We start from the raw sequence: 17,356 nt of genomic DNA, 5'->3' as shown, positions 1-17,356 counted from the left end.
TTCCCAAGACCATACTATTCATTGCATAAGTTCTAACCTGGTTTGACCTCCCACTTTTCACTTATCCAAATTGGAAGTCATTTGCTAGTCTTGGCCCACCTACCCAGCTGACCAAGATTCAATGGTATTTTTTGAAAACCTTCTTCACTGCCTACAAACCATCTATTTTGCAGATCATTCATTATTAACAAAAACACACCAGGGGCTCATTACACAGGATTCAGGAGACAGATGGGAATCAAAGAGTCTGTGCTCTCATATCTTACACACAGCATCTCTCAGCCCTTTCAATGTTAAGTAATTCACTGGAGCTCCCTTCAGTCATTGCAGCCTTTATTTCACAATCACTTGTGAGTTGGATATAGCCATCACTGGCCTCTTGATCTATCACTTGGCTTGTAACGGCTTATGGCCTCTTACAGTATGGAAGTTAATTCAATTGGTTGGGGGTTGGGGTATGGTGCCCTCAAATTCAAAAAACCTTGTACTGCTCTCCTGCCATGTTATCCCTCATCTACACTATCTTGTTTTCTGCAGGGCAAGCTTAGCTTGGTGCTTACAATAGTTGGGGACAAGACAGTTGTAAGCTGTGCATGCAAGTCCTGTCAGAAATGACAGAAAAGGGCCCATTTTAGTTCATGAGTTCATGTGGTGCTACAGTACATTGTCCATATTTTTAGCCAAGCTTTTTGGGAGATCCAGTTGGTGCTGGTCACATGTAGTGCACCAGCAGAGATGGATTGCAATCCCTAAGCTTCAATATCCAACTAGATGAAAGCATGGCTGGAGCTTAGAAGTGATTTCCCAATATACATTCAGTTTACTCACGCCCTACAGAAACCTTTATAAAACAACACAACACAACTAATTTATAAGTTTATAAAATTATGAGGGACATAATTAGAGAACCAAAAAATGACAAGGCCATAAGACATAGGAGCAATATTAGGCCATTTGGCCCATCCACTTTGCTCTGTTATTCTATTTTTGTTGATTTATTATCCCTCAACCCCATTCTCCGGTTTTCTTCCCATAATCTCTGACACTCATACTAATCAAGAACTTATTAACCTCTGCTTTAAATATACTTGGCCTCCACAGCTGTCTGTAACAATAAACTCCTTAGATTCTCTACTCCCTGGGTAGAAAAATTCCTCCTCACCTCTGTTCTAAAGGGACGTCTTTATAATCTGAGCCTGTGTCCTCTGGTCCAATACTCCTCCGCATCCTCTCCACATTTACTCTATCTGGGCCTTTCAGTATTCAATAGGTTTCAATGAGATCCCCCTTCATTCTTCTAAACTCCAGCAAGTACAGGCCTAGAGCTGTAGAACACTCCTCGTATATCAGCCTTTATCCCAGGTTAAAGCGTCAATAATAGAGGGCATGTATTTAAGTGAGAGGGGGAATGGTTAAAGGAGATGTATAGGTCAAGTTTTTTTAATACAGAGAGTGGTGGATGCCTGGGCTACAAAAAGTAATGGATTCGGCCCAATACTTCACAGATAAAGCCCTCCCGACCATTGAGCACACCTACATGAAACGTTGCTGTAGAAAAGCAGCATCTACATCAAAGGTGCTCACCACCCAGGCCATGCTCTTTTCTTACAGCTGCCAGCAGGTAGAGGGTTTAAGAGTCTCAGAACTTGCACCACCAGGTTCAAGAACAGTTACTACCCCTCAACCATCAGGCTCTTGAACAAAAGGGAACAATTACACTCATTCTGTTTCTGGTGTTCCCAAAACTGATGATCTCACCTTAAGGACTCTTTATCTTGTTATTTCATGCTCTTGTTGTTTATTTATATTTGCATTTGCACAGTTTGTTGTTTATTGATCCTGTTTTTCAGTTACTGTTCTACAGATTTGCTATGTATGCCCACAGGAAAAGAATCTCAGCGTTGTATGTGGTGCCATGTATGGACGCTGTTAATAAATTTTACTTTGAACTTTGACTGTCCTGCTGGGTTTGGTGGGGGAGGCAGATATGATAGAGGCGTTTAAGAGGCTTTTAGATGGGCACAGGAAAATGCAGATAATAGTGGATTTTGGACCATGTGCAGTCAGAAAAGATTAGGTGTCATTAGCTTAATTAGTTTGGCACAACATCATTGGCTAAAAGTCCTTTTCCTGTGCTGTACTGTTCTATGTCCTGTAATTATTTTCCCTTTGCCTAAGCTTACTCTTCTATGTGAGAATATCAGTTTAGATTACTGACATTTGCTTGGAGAGACAGGTGGGACCAATGAGATGACTGAATCGCCCTTCATCCTGCAGAGAGTCAAGAACCAGCTTGATAATGGCTTTGACATGCAGCCCAACACCCCGTATAACTGCAATGGCCGACACACTATAATATTAACGGTTCACATCCCTCCACACCCAGAATCTGTTGACCCTTCTGGTGGCGTGGAGTCCCTGGCCAAATGGTCTCCTAAAAGTAATCAAAACACATCCAGGGAATCATTTTGGCTCTGTTGCAATTCATGTCTAAGGACTCAATCCCTGTGTATAAAATGACAGCAGCAACGAGGGAGGGGTGTGCTGAGAGTAAGAGATGGGGTCAGTGCTATGTAACAGAAAATATTCCTTTTTCCAAGTGATCTGTTTTTTTAAAAAATCCCATCCGATGGTGGGGAAGGTTGTTTATGGAACTATCACAGAACGCTGGAGTCGGCAAACTGAGCAGTAATGCTGGGTCAACAATTATCAGCAGTGTGGTGGCAGCAGGGTGTTGTTATTAGCAGAGGGAAGAGCTCTTAATAAATAACAGCTGGTCGCAGTGTGAAGAGAGTCTGTAACAACACAACCAGCTGAGAGAGGATAATGTGGAGTTATGAAGTCATTCAAAAGGTCACGGTCAGAGAAAACACAGGAAACAAAAGGCAGGGAGCAGGTTGGCGGCTTTACAACAGAGGAGATTAAATGCGGCTATAAACTTCACCACTCCTGCAGCGCTGAAGAAAACATTAGAGAATAATAACCAGGCTTCTCTGGCACAGTACACTTTAAGATTATGCAGCAACATTCAATTCATGCTTCCCCCGAACAAAAGGAATGACATCGCATGATTTGCATTCATTCACTTTGTCTCACTGGACTTGTTTTGATTTGATCGTTTGGCCTGGGTTTCCATCCCACCAGAGAAAACACATTTTCTGGATATACCTGTGGTGTAGATTGTCTAATATGGTGATGCACAGATAGTTGTTAGGCAAACAGTTGCCTCCCTTCACCCTGATGTTCAATCCTCTTCTAAATCCAGTATATCCTAATTTAACCTGAGCTATTAAACCAGAGAGCTTATTTTCTCAACAAATGGCTTTGTTCCTCTTCTCTTGTTTTGGTTAGAATGATTTGTCAACTTCCCTAAAGTTACTCATTTGTGTTTGAGAGGCACAGTTCTGGTGTGTTTCTGCTATATGACAACCTAGTGAAAAAAATGATTCTGAATTTTCTGAAACAAAATTTTCTTTTGCAATCAAAGTGGGGAAGGATGGCAAATTTAGTGAATACTTCATCTCATTATTTCTCCTTAATCTTTCTATAGAAGATGGGGTGGTGGGGCCATTTTGTTAGCAGTTTTGTAATTTAGGGCTAAATATAATTTCCTGCATGGAATTACAAGAGACTTGAATTTAGTTTTCGGTGATTGAATCTGGCTTTACTCCAAGAGACAATGAAGTTTTTGGAGTACTGTGAAACTCTTGATGATTTAGCTTAGGGAAGGAAACCTGTGGCTTGACCTGCCTGTGACTCTGGCCTACGTTGACATGATAACCTCTTAGTTACCTTTATGCAGTCTGGGAAAACTGAAGGTAGATCCGCTACTCTACCTTCTTCAGTCTCTCGCAATGTTTTAGCTTTAAAGGCTTGCACACATCTTGCTTTTCTTTAACCTCCCTTGTGCTGAAATCTGCTGCTCAGTTTTATTCCTGATGGTCCCCTTTGAAGATGTGGATTTCAGCTAAGTCTCATTCTTAAAAATGGAGAACTACCTTTAGGGAATATTATTATCTTCCTTTCTAAACACAAGATATTCTGCAGATGCTGGAAATCCAGAGTAACACACACAAAATACTGCAGGTTATGACAAAAGGTGTCGACTTGAATCACTGACAGTTAATTCCTCTCCACGGATGCTCCCTTCCTGAGTACCCCCAGTACACTGTGTGTATTATCCTTCCCATTTGGTTGTATAGGCTTGACCAAAAAAAAAACACAACTCAACAGGATTCATGCATTATCAAGTAAGTGTCCAAAATGATGCTTCACCCAAAAATGACCCCCCAGTTCTGTCTTAGTGCCATCGCTATGCACTTTATAATAAGAAAGAATTGAACTATTGGAAAAAAATAAAATAAATGAAAATTATGGCTTGAAAATAGGACTGAAATTCATCTCCATATCCTGCACCAGAGCTCCTGTCACTGGTTATGAATAATTTATGTTAATTTAAGTCTATATAATTTATGTTTGTCATGTTTGTAATGTACTGTGTTGCTGCTTCAGAAAGCTAATTTTCATGACATTTACACCCTGGGAATGTCTGCTCATGGTAATACACTTGAAATTGAACTATTTCACTTTAAAGCTTAAGGTTATATTGTTTTTATTCTGGTCCAGTGTTGTCCAGTATACAGATTAAGTTACCAGTAAATTTATTCAACAAAAACACGTAAAGCTCCTTTCGTTCAACCTAGTGTGACCAGGTATTTATGACTGGTTTATAAATGCAAATCGCCCAACCTTTGCCATTGTGTAATTGCTCACAACAATGAAGAGAATTGTTATCATTAGTTTGATATTTTCAGTAGAGTATGTGTTTCAAGAAGCACTTTAAGAACTATAATTGACAGAAAGGCTTATTATACAAGATGAATCAAGTACTACTATTTTGAAAAGATAGTTCACTAGAGATGTCTCTAGGTGACTGAAGACAGGCTTTAGCTCAGCACATCTATCAAAAGCTACTGTTATAAATCAATAGGAATGAGAGATATCACTTATTAGAATTACAAGTTTAAATCAAAAGCAAGCAGTACTGAAGTAACTTGAGTTTTTTCTTGAATATGGTTCACAGTTCAAAGTAAATTTTACTATCAGAGTACATATATGTCACCAAATACAACCCCCAGATTCTTTTTCCTGTGGGCATATTCAGCAAATCTATGGAATAGTAACTGTAAACAGGATCAATGAGAGATCAAACAGAGCGTAGAAGCCAGCAAACTGTGCAAATGCAAATATAAATAAATAGCAATAAGTAATGAGAGCATGAAATAACAAGATAAAGAGCCCTTAAACTGAGATCATTGGTTGTGGGAACATCTCAATAGATGAGTGTAGTTATCCTCTTTTGTTCAAGAGCCTGATGGTTGAGGGGTAGTAACTGTTCGTGAACTTGGTCGTGTGAGTCTTAAGTTCTTGGACCCTCTACCTGATGGCAGCGGTTAGAAAAGAGCATGGCCTGGGTGGTGGGAATCTCTGATGATGGATGCTGCTTTCTTACTACAGCCTTTCACGTAGATGTGCTCAATGTTTGGGCCAAATCCGCTACCTTTTGTAGGATTTTCCATTCGAAGGCTAAAATGTAGTCAGTCAATACACTTTCCACTGCACATCTATAGAAATTTGTCAAAGTTTTGATGCCATGCTGAATCTCCAGAGACTCCCAAGGAAGTAGAGGGACTGTTGTGTTTGCTTTGTAATTACATTTATATGCTGTGTCTATGACAGATTCTCTGAGATAGTAACACCCAGGAATTTAATGTTTCTGACCCTCTGCACCTCTGATCCTCTGATGAGGACTAGCTCATGGACCTCTGGCTTCCCTTTCTTGAAGTCTACAATCAGTTCCTTGATGTTGCTGACATTGAGTGAAAGGTTGTTGTTATGACACCACTCAGCCAAATATTCAATCTCCCTCCTGTATGCTGATTCATCACCACCTTTGATATGGATCACCAGAGTGGTGTCATCAGCAAACTTGAATACGGTATTGGAGCTGTAGTTAACCTCAAAAATCATAGGTGTAAAGTGAGTAGAGCAGGGGACTAAGCACACAGTCCTTTTGGTGCACCTGTGCTGATGGGGATTATGGAGGAGATGTTTTTGACAATCTGAACTGACTGAGGTCTGCAAGTGAGGAAATTGAGTATCCAATTGCACAAGGGGGTATTGAGGCCCAGGTCTTGGAGTTTACTGAATAATTTTGATGGGATGATGGTATTAAATGCTGAGCTGTAATCAATAGAGCATTCTGATGAATACATCTTTTGCTGTCCATGTGTTTCAGGACTGTGTGAAGAGCCAATGAAATGACAAATTGGAGCAGATCCAAGTTACTATCAGATAGGAGCTGATATGTTTCATCACCAACCTCTCAAAACACTTTATCACTATGGATGTAAGTGCCACTGGGCGATTGTCACTGAGGTGGGAGACATGCTCTTCTTGGGCACCGGTATGATTGAAGTCTGCTTGAAGCAGATGGGTACCTCACACAGCCAAAGCGAGAGGTTGAAGGTATCTGTGAATGCACCAATTGGTCAGCACAGCTCTTCAGTACTTGGCTAGGTACTCCACCTGGACTGGATGCTTTCCTTAGATTCACCCTCTTGAAGGCAACTAGCAACGCATCTTCAGATACTGAGACAAAGGACCATCAGGAGATGTGGGGGCGCACGATGGCTCCTCCATGTTTTGATGGTCAAAGGAAGCATAGAAGGCATTGGGCTTATCTGGAAGTGAAGATCTGTTGTCCACCATATTGCTTGATTTAACTTTATAGGAGGTTATGGTATTCAAACTGCCACAGCTGTCAAGCGTCCCTCGTTGATCCCAGTGTAATCCAGAATCTTCACTTCACCGTGAGATGGCTTTCCAAAGATCAGACCTGCACCTCTTCTAGCATTCTTGAGCTCCAGCTTTGAATGCCTCTGACCTGCCCTCAGCAAATATCAGATTTCATGGCTCATACAGGGCTTCTGACAGGGGAAGGCTGAACAATTTTGTAGGGACACACTCATCTACATCTGTTTTAATAAAGTCTGTTAAAATCCTGGTGTAGTCAAACCACTTGAACATGGCCAGTCCACTGACTCAAAGCAATCCTGTAATCATTTCCCTGCCTCCTGCGACCACTTCTTAGTTGTTTTAATCTCCGGAGCCTTGTTGCGACTCTGGTGCTGCAGGTTATATACTGGTGATAGTTGGGCAGGGTTTCCTTCAAACAAGCCTGGTTGAAATCATTAACTAATTTGAACTATGTCAAGGTGAGCCTGTTTCTTGTCTACAGATGACATTGTGCAGTGTCGCGAGAGCTTTATTATATAGTCAGCCTCTGGAGGTAGATAAACAGTGATCAGGATCATAGATGAGAACTCCCAAGCCAAGGAGAATGGTCTGCTTTTGATCGATAGGTGTTCCAAGTCAGGGGAACATGAGTTCGACATAACAGCCACATTGGTATACCAAAGTGAATTGACCAAAAAGCACACACTGCTACCCTTTTCTTAACCAGAGTTCCCAGTTCAATCCATTCTGAAATTCATAAGTCTTTCTGGTCTGACCGCTGCGTCCACTGATAACCAAGTCACGGCACAGCAGACAATTGAGATCTTGCCTTGTCTGCCTCTGATACGGCAAACTTGTCCTCAGATCATCAATTTTATTTTCTTCGCATTCGCCATCAAGATGCTGGGTAGAGGAGACCTCATTCCTTCATGTTTCAGCTTGACTTGGATCCTCACTCTCCTTCCGCGCTTTCGGCCATGGCAATGACCTTTAAAGGCACCGCACGTGACTGCTCTGCATTCTTTCATTGATCGTGCATGACTGTTCTGCGTTCTTTTACTGGCTTTTATTATACACGTATCTTCTTGAATGTCCATTAAGTTGTAGCCCCCAGAGAATCCAAACTTTCCACAAGTGGTACATAAATCCTATTTGTCTGACTGGAAATGGAGTCATGCATCAGTTTGTGTTGACCATCAAACACCCATCTATAGTAATCCTATTTAATCTCATCACATTCCCCTCAGCTCTACTCCATTGCCCCTTTGACCCACCACTCACATACACAGTAGGTGCAATTTACAATGGCCAGTTTGGATGTGGGAGGAAGCCAGGGTTCCCGTCGAAACCCACCCAGTCACAGGGAGAGTATGGAACCAGGCAGCACCAGGCGTCTGGGTTGGATCTGGGTCACTGGAGCTATGAAATAGGAGCTCTAATGACCCACCATGCCAACTTGAAGTGAGAGAATGTGTACTCTTGATGGAATTTCTCATGTTTTGATGAATATATAGTACTGTGCAAAAGTCTTAAGCTCATATAGGGAGCTAGGGTGTCTAAGACTTTTGTACAATACTGTAGTAATTTTATGCTGCTACTACAAAAAAAAAACAAATTTCATGACATATGTACATGATGATAAATTTGATTCTGACATGGGTCGCTATTATGGACTGAGAATGGGAAGGGGGCAGAGAGAGGGAAATCATGGTCAGGAAAACGTGAAGGGAGAGGGAAGGGAGCAGGTAGCATCAGAGAGACATTCCGTAATGATCAATATGATCAATAATTGTTTGGAGCCAAATGATCTTGTCTGGTGCCTCAGGATTGGGTGGTCTGTACCCGTGTCATCCCCTGCCCTGGCACTCATTCTCTACCACCTGTGCCATACTCCTCCCGTGACGCTCCACCTTCACCATTCCTGTGCCATCCCCTGCCCTGGCACTCATTCTCTTCCGCCTGTGCCATACTCCTCCCGTGGCTCTCCACCTTCACCATTCCCGTGCCATCCCCTGCCCTGGCACTCATTCTCTGTCGCCTGTGCCATACTCCTCCCGTGGCGCTCCACCTTCACCATTCCCGTGCCATCCCCTGCCCTGGCACTCATTCTCTGCCGCCTGTGCCATACTCCTCCCGTGACGCTCCACCTTCACCATTCCTGTGCCATCCCCTGCCCTGGCACTCATTCTCTACCATCTGTGCCATACTCCTCCCGTGGCGCTCCATCTTCACCATTACCAATATCCTTTGCTCCTGCTGGATTTGCAAACTTGCTCTCTGCTTCACATTGACAAATACAGTACTATAGATATATATATATATAATTGGTCATTGGTTGGATGAAGGTTTCCATTACATTAGTGTATCTGAGACTAACAATTTGAAATATTACATTTCTTTATGTGGTTTAGACTGTAAAAGCAACACTAGATTAAAAATAGAACAGGCCTTTCAGCCCACGATGTTGTGCTGACCTTTTCACCTACTGTATGATCAATATAACCCTTCTCTCCTGCGTAGCTCTTCATTTTTCTATCATCCATATTCCTATCTTAGAGTTTCATAAAAATGTCCCAAATGTATCTACCTCTACCATCACACCTGGCAGGGCATACTCTCTGTGCAAAGAAATGTACCTCTGACTTCCCCCCCCTTACATTTTCCTCTAATTACCCGTTACATTGCCAGTGACAAGTTGCTTATAGAGTTCACATGGTAAATTACGCCAGTGGATGAGATGAGCAGGAGCCGGCTTGCATTTTCCCCAGTGCAGTCCTCTCCTTGCATTCCCTGATCCCACCAATATCTATGGATCAGGAAGAGGCCTGGATGGTCCTGCCACATAGACATGATGGAAGTGCATGGGCTTGAGAAAAACCTCTCTGCAAACCTGAGACAGATGTCAATCTGTCAAAGTTATCAAAGTTTTTCAATATTGCTGACAGTCACAATCAGAAACATTTTAAAACTATTGTCAATCTCGGTTTTAAAAATTAGAAATTATTTTAGATTATTAAAAAAAACAACCAGAAATACATCAATACACATTTAAATAATTAAAAACTTTAAAACAAATGCACCCCATTAAAATGTGGTTTTCCTTATTCTCATAATTTTTCCTTGACTCATTGAATGGGTTTGCAGTTCCCAGCATACACACCAGGAAATCATTACCAACTCCTACTCTCCAGGATTCAAAGGAAGCCCAGCTGGGAAACTGCTGGTAGAGTCTGACCAAAGAGTTTGAGACATTTTCTTCCATGGGCGCATCTTAAAACATGCTGCACTTTTATTAAATACTAGTAGCTCTGCTTAAAATTGCTGGCAAAACGCAGCATTGTGCAACCCAAAGTATTGTTAGGTTTCAAAAGAATAGTGTTCCAAATGATTGAACACTTTGAAAGCCATCCTTTCAAAACACAAATATATTCCAAACACTTTCTTTCCTCATAGTACCATGATTCCAGATCTATTCGCCACACTAATTATCTTACAAAACACAAGTTTAAAATTTTAATATTTGATGAAGGCAAAAGTAAGTACCAAACTGATGATTGGTCAATATCCTCAGGGAAAAATTCTTAAAAGGCCCAATTGATTCTTGCCCTATCCCAGGAAAATGAGTGATTGGGAGCTTCTCAATGTATAATCCCTCGACTGGCCTACAAAATTCCTAGACTGCTAAACTTTAAGAACAATTGGCACTGCCCTATAAAACATGAGCAAACATTTTCAAACGGAGACTGTGATCCAACATGAGTCACTGCTGTCTGGAAGTCAGGGAACAAATTGGACCAACAGTTCAAAAATGATAGCTTGATTTGCACAGTGTTTGCATAGAACAAAGTTCTTTGACAATTCATTTTCTGGCAGTGACACTGTTCTCAGCCCACCAATAAAATAACAAAAGAGGTTGGGTTTTTCAAAGACAGGGGTTTGTTGAGCTTTCAAAGGGGGATGAATTGCTACTTCCAGTACCGTGCTGATTAATGACTTTGAGAGCAAGAAAACGGCGCCAGACAAATAGTTGCCTGGGCCAGAAACATCTTGACAGGTGCTAAATCTAACCTTCCTTCAGTATGCCTCCTTTTCTAGTCACTGGCTCCTAGCCCAAACTAGCCAGTAGGAAACATTAAACAAACCTGGAGCAAAGTCTTCACATAAGTAAACCTTGCATGCAGATCCTATATTAAACTCATTAGCATCTTGGTTAAATTGCAATGATCAATTTAATATGTTAACATAGTATATTACAAGTATGGAGGTAAAACAGGTGTAAAATGACAACAGAGTTAAATCTAAGTGAGACCCCAGAAATCTAAATGAACTTGACATCCAACGTGTCTAACAGAGAGCAACATAAACAAACTTTTGGACTGCTTCCTGCTTAAGTGCCTTGGGGCATTATATAAATATTATCTGCTTCTGCACTGTGGGCTTTTGCTTCTTGTCAAATGATTGGGATGGTTCAGTGACCAGAACTGAAGAAGAAATTCATCGAGCTGTTATCACCAGTGTAGCTGTTACAATTTGCCTCATTGGACATTCAAACATGTATCACATTTCACTGAATTGCTTCCACTTTAAGTGACTGTTTAGTGGGAAAGGGCATCAGTTAATGAGAATTGTGTGTTTTTTTTAAGGACCGAGCTCTATTCCTGGTCACAGGGAGCAGAGAGATCAGCTCCAGGACTAATTTTTCTTTATGTTCACAGTAGTAGTTCTCATTGTGTGTGGCGGTGAGTTTATAATTGGGAAAACTGATTGAACTGACTGCTTGCTGTGCTCCCTGCAAACTAGTTATGCTTCACAGATCACCTCAGTTATTACTTTTACACTGATTGACTCCTTGAGCTGCCACTCATTTATTTGGAGGTCACGCACGTAGCTGTGTGCTAAGGAATTTCCAAAAGCCCAAATCTCCGTCTATACTTCTCACTGCCTCAGTAAAGCACCCGGCATAATCAAAGATCCCGCCCACCACTGACATTCCCTCTCCTTACTTCTCCCATTGTGTAGAAAATAATCCACCAGGCTCAAGGACAGTTTCTATCCCACCGTTATCAGACATGAATTGACCTCTTGTACAATAAGATGGAATCTTGGCCTCATAGTCTACCTCGATACGACCTTACACTTTATCATTTACCAGCATTGCACACTTTCGGTAGCTGTTACACTGTATTCTACATTGTTATTGCTTCATCTTATTCTAGCTCAAAGCACTGTGCAATGATATGATCTGTTTAAACAATATGCTGGACAGGTGTTTCTCTGTATCTTGCCACATGTGACAATAATAACCAAAAAAACACAAATTATCAGAGCAAAAATGGGGTTGATAGCTGTACTGTGTGCAGTTTTATATGGGCTAACGTCTATTCTTAGATGAGAATTGATACAAAGTGTTGTTGGTTTCCCTCAGCTACACCGTATTTACATGGAATGAACAGGAATTAATCGCGCTTCTTGTGGAAACCTGACCAAAGAGAGGGCAGGAATTCTAACCACAAAATATTCTGCAGATTCTGGGGTCAAAGCAACACTCACAACATGCTGGAGGAACTCAGCAGGTCGGGCAGCGTCCATGGAAACAATCAGTCAACATTTCGGTCCTGATGAAGGGTTTCGGCCCGAGACATTGACTGATCGTTTCCACGGATGCTGCCCAACCTGTTGAGTTCCTCCAGCGTGTTGTGAGTGGGGCAGGAATTCTACTTGGGGCAGATGCTAATTAAGGGAAGCCTCAAGTTCTTGAAAAAGAAGGTACAACTCTGAAAGGTAATCTGCACTCCAAATTTACATGTGATCGCACTTGTTTGTGCAGGAAGCAAGAGAAGGACAGGAAAATAGCCTTATTTTCCCTGAAAATTAAACTATTTTATTAATGCTCCATTGATCATTCAAAATATTGGGGCAGTGCAGCCCATCAGCACTGATAATCTAAGATGGCATTTCAATGCAGGACAGGGGAAGCACTTCAAGGTTGTATGTGATGAGGTGGGCCCCATCCCTTTTGTAAGTGGATACAAAGCCTCCCTGTGCTCCAGTCAAAGAGGAACAAGGATGTTTTTCCTAGTATCTTGGGCTTTTCCTCAATTAGCTTCTTAAAGAACTGGATGATTTGGTCATTGATATAACACTTGTTTGTAGGAGGTCATCAATGAGTGAATTGGTTTCCTTGCCTGTTGGGTGTTACCAGACTACGCATACATAAAAAGTAGAAGCAGTAGTGACCTTTTGGCCCCTTGTGCTCAGTCTGGTCTTCAATAGAATCATGGACGAACTTTTACCTCAGTGTCACTTTCTTGCACCAACCTGCATTCTTAGATTCCTTAATATCATCTTCTTCGCTTGAAAAACACAATGTGATTATCTGAACGGATCTACATGGTGTAAGAATATTCTTACTTTAGTAAAAATTACAAAGAAAACAGCAACTACACTCAGAACCCAATGCCTAATGAATCAAGAGGGAAATTTTGTGCAGATAACATTGATGGAGCATTACCTGGATTGGATCATTATCTGTAAATTCAGCACCTCAACAACAAAACAAGTGAGGGTGGGATTTTGCAGCTTTGCATTTCTCTTAGTGATAGAAAATTCTGCAGAACAGCGTGTTTGAACACCTAGCGGATGTACAGTATGTTCTTACAATGTTTTTGATGTGCTTCACCATCACAGACAGCTTGCAGTTTGCCCAGGAGATTCGGAGCTGCGTGCTTGCTGACAAGTTCTCAGTGTGAAAGACAGCCCCTGAAAGACAAACAAGTGCACCAAATTGATCAGCCATGGCTTGGAAGTATATGATGCATCTCCTGGTACTTTCTGCGTGCTGCATGAACTACAAGGAACACCGAATAATGAACAGGAATAGATGCATTTTCAGTACCTGATGACGATGACTCTGAAGCTCTCTCATTGTTTGGAAAACAATGAAAAAAAGTATAGACAAGATCACTCTGCAAAATATAAAAGAAATCTTTTTAGTGTCTTTTGCACATACTGTATATTCTTCAAATCATTTGGATAATTTCCTTGTGGGCATTTCTACAACATAATTCAATCTATACTGGAAATTCATGCAGAGAAGTGGATTCACTTGATATAAAAATGCTGTGAATTTTCATAAGCAAACATGATGTAATTGTGTCCAGAAATAATATAAACCAGTGCTAACCTGAAAACTTGCTTTTAATCCAGCAACCCAGTCAAAGTGGTTCAAAGTAAGTGTTTTGTTATTTTAAAAAATATTTTCTTTTTTTTTTAGGGTTCTCGGTGTCACTGGCAAGATGAGCATTTACTACAGATCTTTGATTACTATTGAACATAGTGCTTGTTAGGCCATTTCAGAGGACATATAAGGGTCAAGGCACTTCACCACATGTTGCTCTGTGACACACTGGTGCCAAGCTATATCGGTCCTAGTGCCCTTCCCTTGGACAACATCAGTGGTGTGGAGAGGGGAGGCTTGCAGCACGGGCAACTGCCGGTCTTCCATACAACCTTGCCCAGGCCTGCGCCCTGGAAACCTTCCAAGTTGCAAATTCATGGTCTCACGAGACTAACAGTGGCCTATTTATCTATAAGAGTCAACTAAAATGGGTGGGTCAGGTGTCACAGATAGGTCAGATGAAGTACAGCAGATTCCTTCCCTGAAGGACAGTTGTGAACCAGATAGATTAATGACAATCTCCTACGTAATTAATGAAGAAGGAAGAGTTCTGAGTAGTTGATAGACAATGATAGCTCTGCTGTGTTAATACTTTCTCTCAATGGTGGGGGAGAGTTTGCTGCTGATTCTCGAGTCAGAGAACTCAGGGGGAAAACATGATGTGGCGGACTTCAATATTGGATTCAATAAGTTGTTTTGCTTTGTTGGTCTCCCATCTCACTGTGTGACACCTCTCTGACCCTTTATTAGGAAGAGAGAGCCTGTGGTATGTCAAATTTGTCAGGGTGAATGATTTTTTTTGTTGTACTGCAGATTGTGGTCTCTCCTTTGCTGTTGCTTGCTTGGTGTTTGGTGGGTGCTGATGCTTTTTGCAGAAATAAGTGTGGATGGGGAGGATTGATACTTTGCTGCTGCTTGTGCGTGGGAGGGGGGAGAAGGGGCCTTTGGGGGTTTAACGTTTTTACTGTCACTCATCTTCTGGTTTTCATGGATATCCGTGAAGAGCAAAAATTTCATGTTGTATAATGTGTACATTCTCTAATATTCAATGGAACTATTTGAATAATTTATTTGACCATTTCAGCCCATGTATCAGGTGCTCTGAGTACAAATCAAGCTTCACAGTGAAAAGCTGAGTTGAGTTTCAGAGAAAAAAAACACAAGAAAGTTGATCATTAGAAAAATATTTCATAATAAATGTGGTTGAATATCTGTTTGTTTCCATTTTTTTCCTTGATTAACATTTGTATTTTTCAGAAATATATTTATATCCTGAATTTGTGCCTTGGATCTAAAGTAAACATGACTGATATTTTGAAACTACAAGAAAAGCCTTGTGTTTCCAAATGAAACTCAAGTCGAGGCAGGACTTTGAGCGTGAACCAGTAGATTTTTAGCACAATTGGATATTACTCCTATTGAGACCCCAGCACACATTCATTTTTGTTTTACATGTTACATGGGAAAAGCTGAGGATAGCAATTTTACCTATGAACTCATTGAATTTAAAGGGAACACTGAAAACCAGGCCCTAGGAAGTTTGGCATTGAAATTCAACTGAGTTTGAAGAGAGCGTGGGTAATAGAACCTTGTGAGGCATTCGCAGAACCATCAGGATTTCTGAATATTTAAATACTAGATTATTGGAATTTTACTGCACACTGTCCTTTGTATTTAAGTCAGGGATAAAGCTGCAGAACCTGGGTTCTTTCAGAGCCTGACTTCTGTTGGAAGCACAAGACTGATAGATTAGTCCTAAAAACGGAGCAGTGTCATGTGGATCTCTTTGTACGTCAATTCTCAAAATGGTAGTTTTAATTATGAGGCACACTTGTCGAGAAAATGGATTTCACCTTTATCTGATGTGCTTCTAAGTTTAGATCTAATGTGCTTCTAAGTTTTAGATCTAATAGCAAATCAGAAGACCTCCCCTGAGAGAAAAAAAGTACAGGGCTTCTAAACTGTAAGGATGGTTTTCACCCTAATTACTATATTAAAATGAAATCAGAATCACTGTCTTTTTTAAATTAGGACATACTGTGTAAGAATCAATGACACTGGGCAGGCTCAGAGTCAGAGATAAGTCAGATGAAGTACAAACAGATTCCTTCCCTGAACGACAGCCGTGAACTAGAAACAGGGTCATATTCTTGAAGGGCTTCCTCCATGGTAGATGGAGCACAGCAGCTGAAGAGAGAACTTAGCACAGAAATGGGCTGAAGGAGAATGGTCTGAGAGCCGGCTTTGACTCAATGGCATGAATGCCCCCCTTCTACATAACGACTTTGCACTCCAATTCACAAAATTGTCTTGAGTCCTGGAGTTACCCCTTTAATGTAATACCACGGGAAGAATAACCAAGGCAGTGTGACTATAAGTTCATTCTGGGTACACAGCCTTGCTGAGCTGAGGGGAAGGTTGTCTTCGTGGTCTATTTTTAATGTTCTTTGCAAATTAAATTGAATGCACCTCATGGTTTGAACAACTTGAATCACTGCAGATCTGGACTACACTCCAGCACGCAAATATTTCATATTGTAAAGAAAATTCTGGTGTAAAAAAATAACATTCTTGTTTATTCTAATTGTAGCTCGGTGTCAGGACTGGATTTAAATAATGATGCAATTATATCTGAGGTAACTTATTATATCTGGACCTAGTATGTTCGTTACTTAGGACATAGCTTCTTCTCATTACTATCTTCAGGAAAGAGGTACAGGAGCCTGAAAATCCACTTAGTGTTTTAGGAACAGCTTCATGCTCTCTGCCATCAGATTTCTGAATAGTCCTTGAACCCAATAACTTATATTTTGCTCTCTTTTTGCAGTAATTTAAAAAATATATTTCTTAATGTAACTTATAGTATTTTAATGCATTGCACTGTAATGCTGCCACAATAGTTGCAACAACAAATTTCACAACGTCAGTCAGTGTTAACTCTAATTCTAGATTATAAATTGTCCAGCATTGACCGAATGCTTCATGCAAACTGCTGATGTTTGGTAGAGACCAACTGGTATATTTACTGAATACTGATTAGAATTGAGCTTGAAGATTCAGAAAGGAATCTGGGTGAGAATTTCAGCCGGCATATAGGTACATTTAATGTCAGAGAAATGTATACAATATACATCCTTGAATTTTTTTTCTTCGCAAACATCCACGAAAACAGGAGTGCCCCAAAGAATGAATGACAGTTAAATGTTAGGACGCCAAAGCCCCCCCAGCTCCCCCCACCCACGCACAAGCCACATACTCCCCTCCTATACACACAGTGGCCACTTTATTAGGTACACCTGCTTGTTAGTGCAAATACCTAATCAGCCAATCACGTGGCAGCAACTCCGTGCATAAAGCATGCAGACATGGTCAAGAAGATCA

At 41.0% G+C, this 17,356-nt stretch overlaps 1 protein-coding gene across 2 annotated transcripts in view; it reads right to left on the bottom strand.

Annotated features, from left to right (window-relative positions):
• The window catches only part of LOC140186823 (phosphatidylinositol 3-kinase C2 domain-containing subunit gamma-like), a 273,036-nt gene that overhangs the window by 18,078 nt on the left and 237,602 nt on the right, over window positions 1–17,356 (bottom strand). For both annotated transcript variants that reach the window (XM_072241431.1, XM_072241430.1), the window contains 2 exons: window positions 13,694–13,763; window positions 13,457–13,557 (listed from right to left, as the gene is read on the bottom strand). In XM_072241431.1, coding sequence (XP_072097532.1) covers window positions 13,457–13,557; window positions 13,694–13,763 — 171 coding nt within the window. The remainder of the gene's footprint in view (window positions 1–13,456; window positions 13,558–13,693; window positions 13,764–17,356) is intronic.

The sequence above is a fragment of the Mobula birostris genome, chromosome 23, assembly GCF_030028105.1.
Source record: "Mobula birostris isolate sMobBir1 chromosome 23, sMobBir1.hap1, whole genome shotgun sequence".
In the NCBI taxonomy this organism is placed as follows: domain Eukaryota; kingdom Metazoa; phylum Chordata; class Chondrichthyes; order Myliobatiformes; family Myliobatidae; genus Mobula; species Mobula birostris.
Note: the sequence above shows the minus strand (reverse complement) of the source record. Positions and strands in the feature narration are given on the sequence as shown.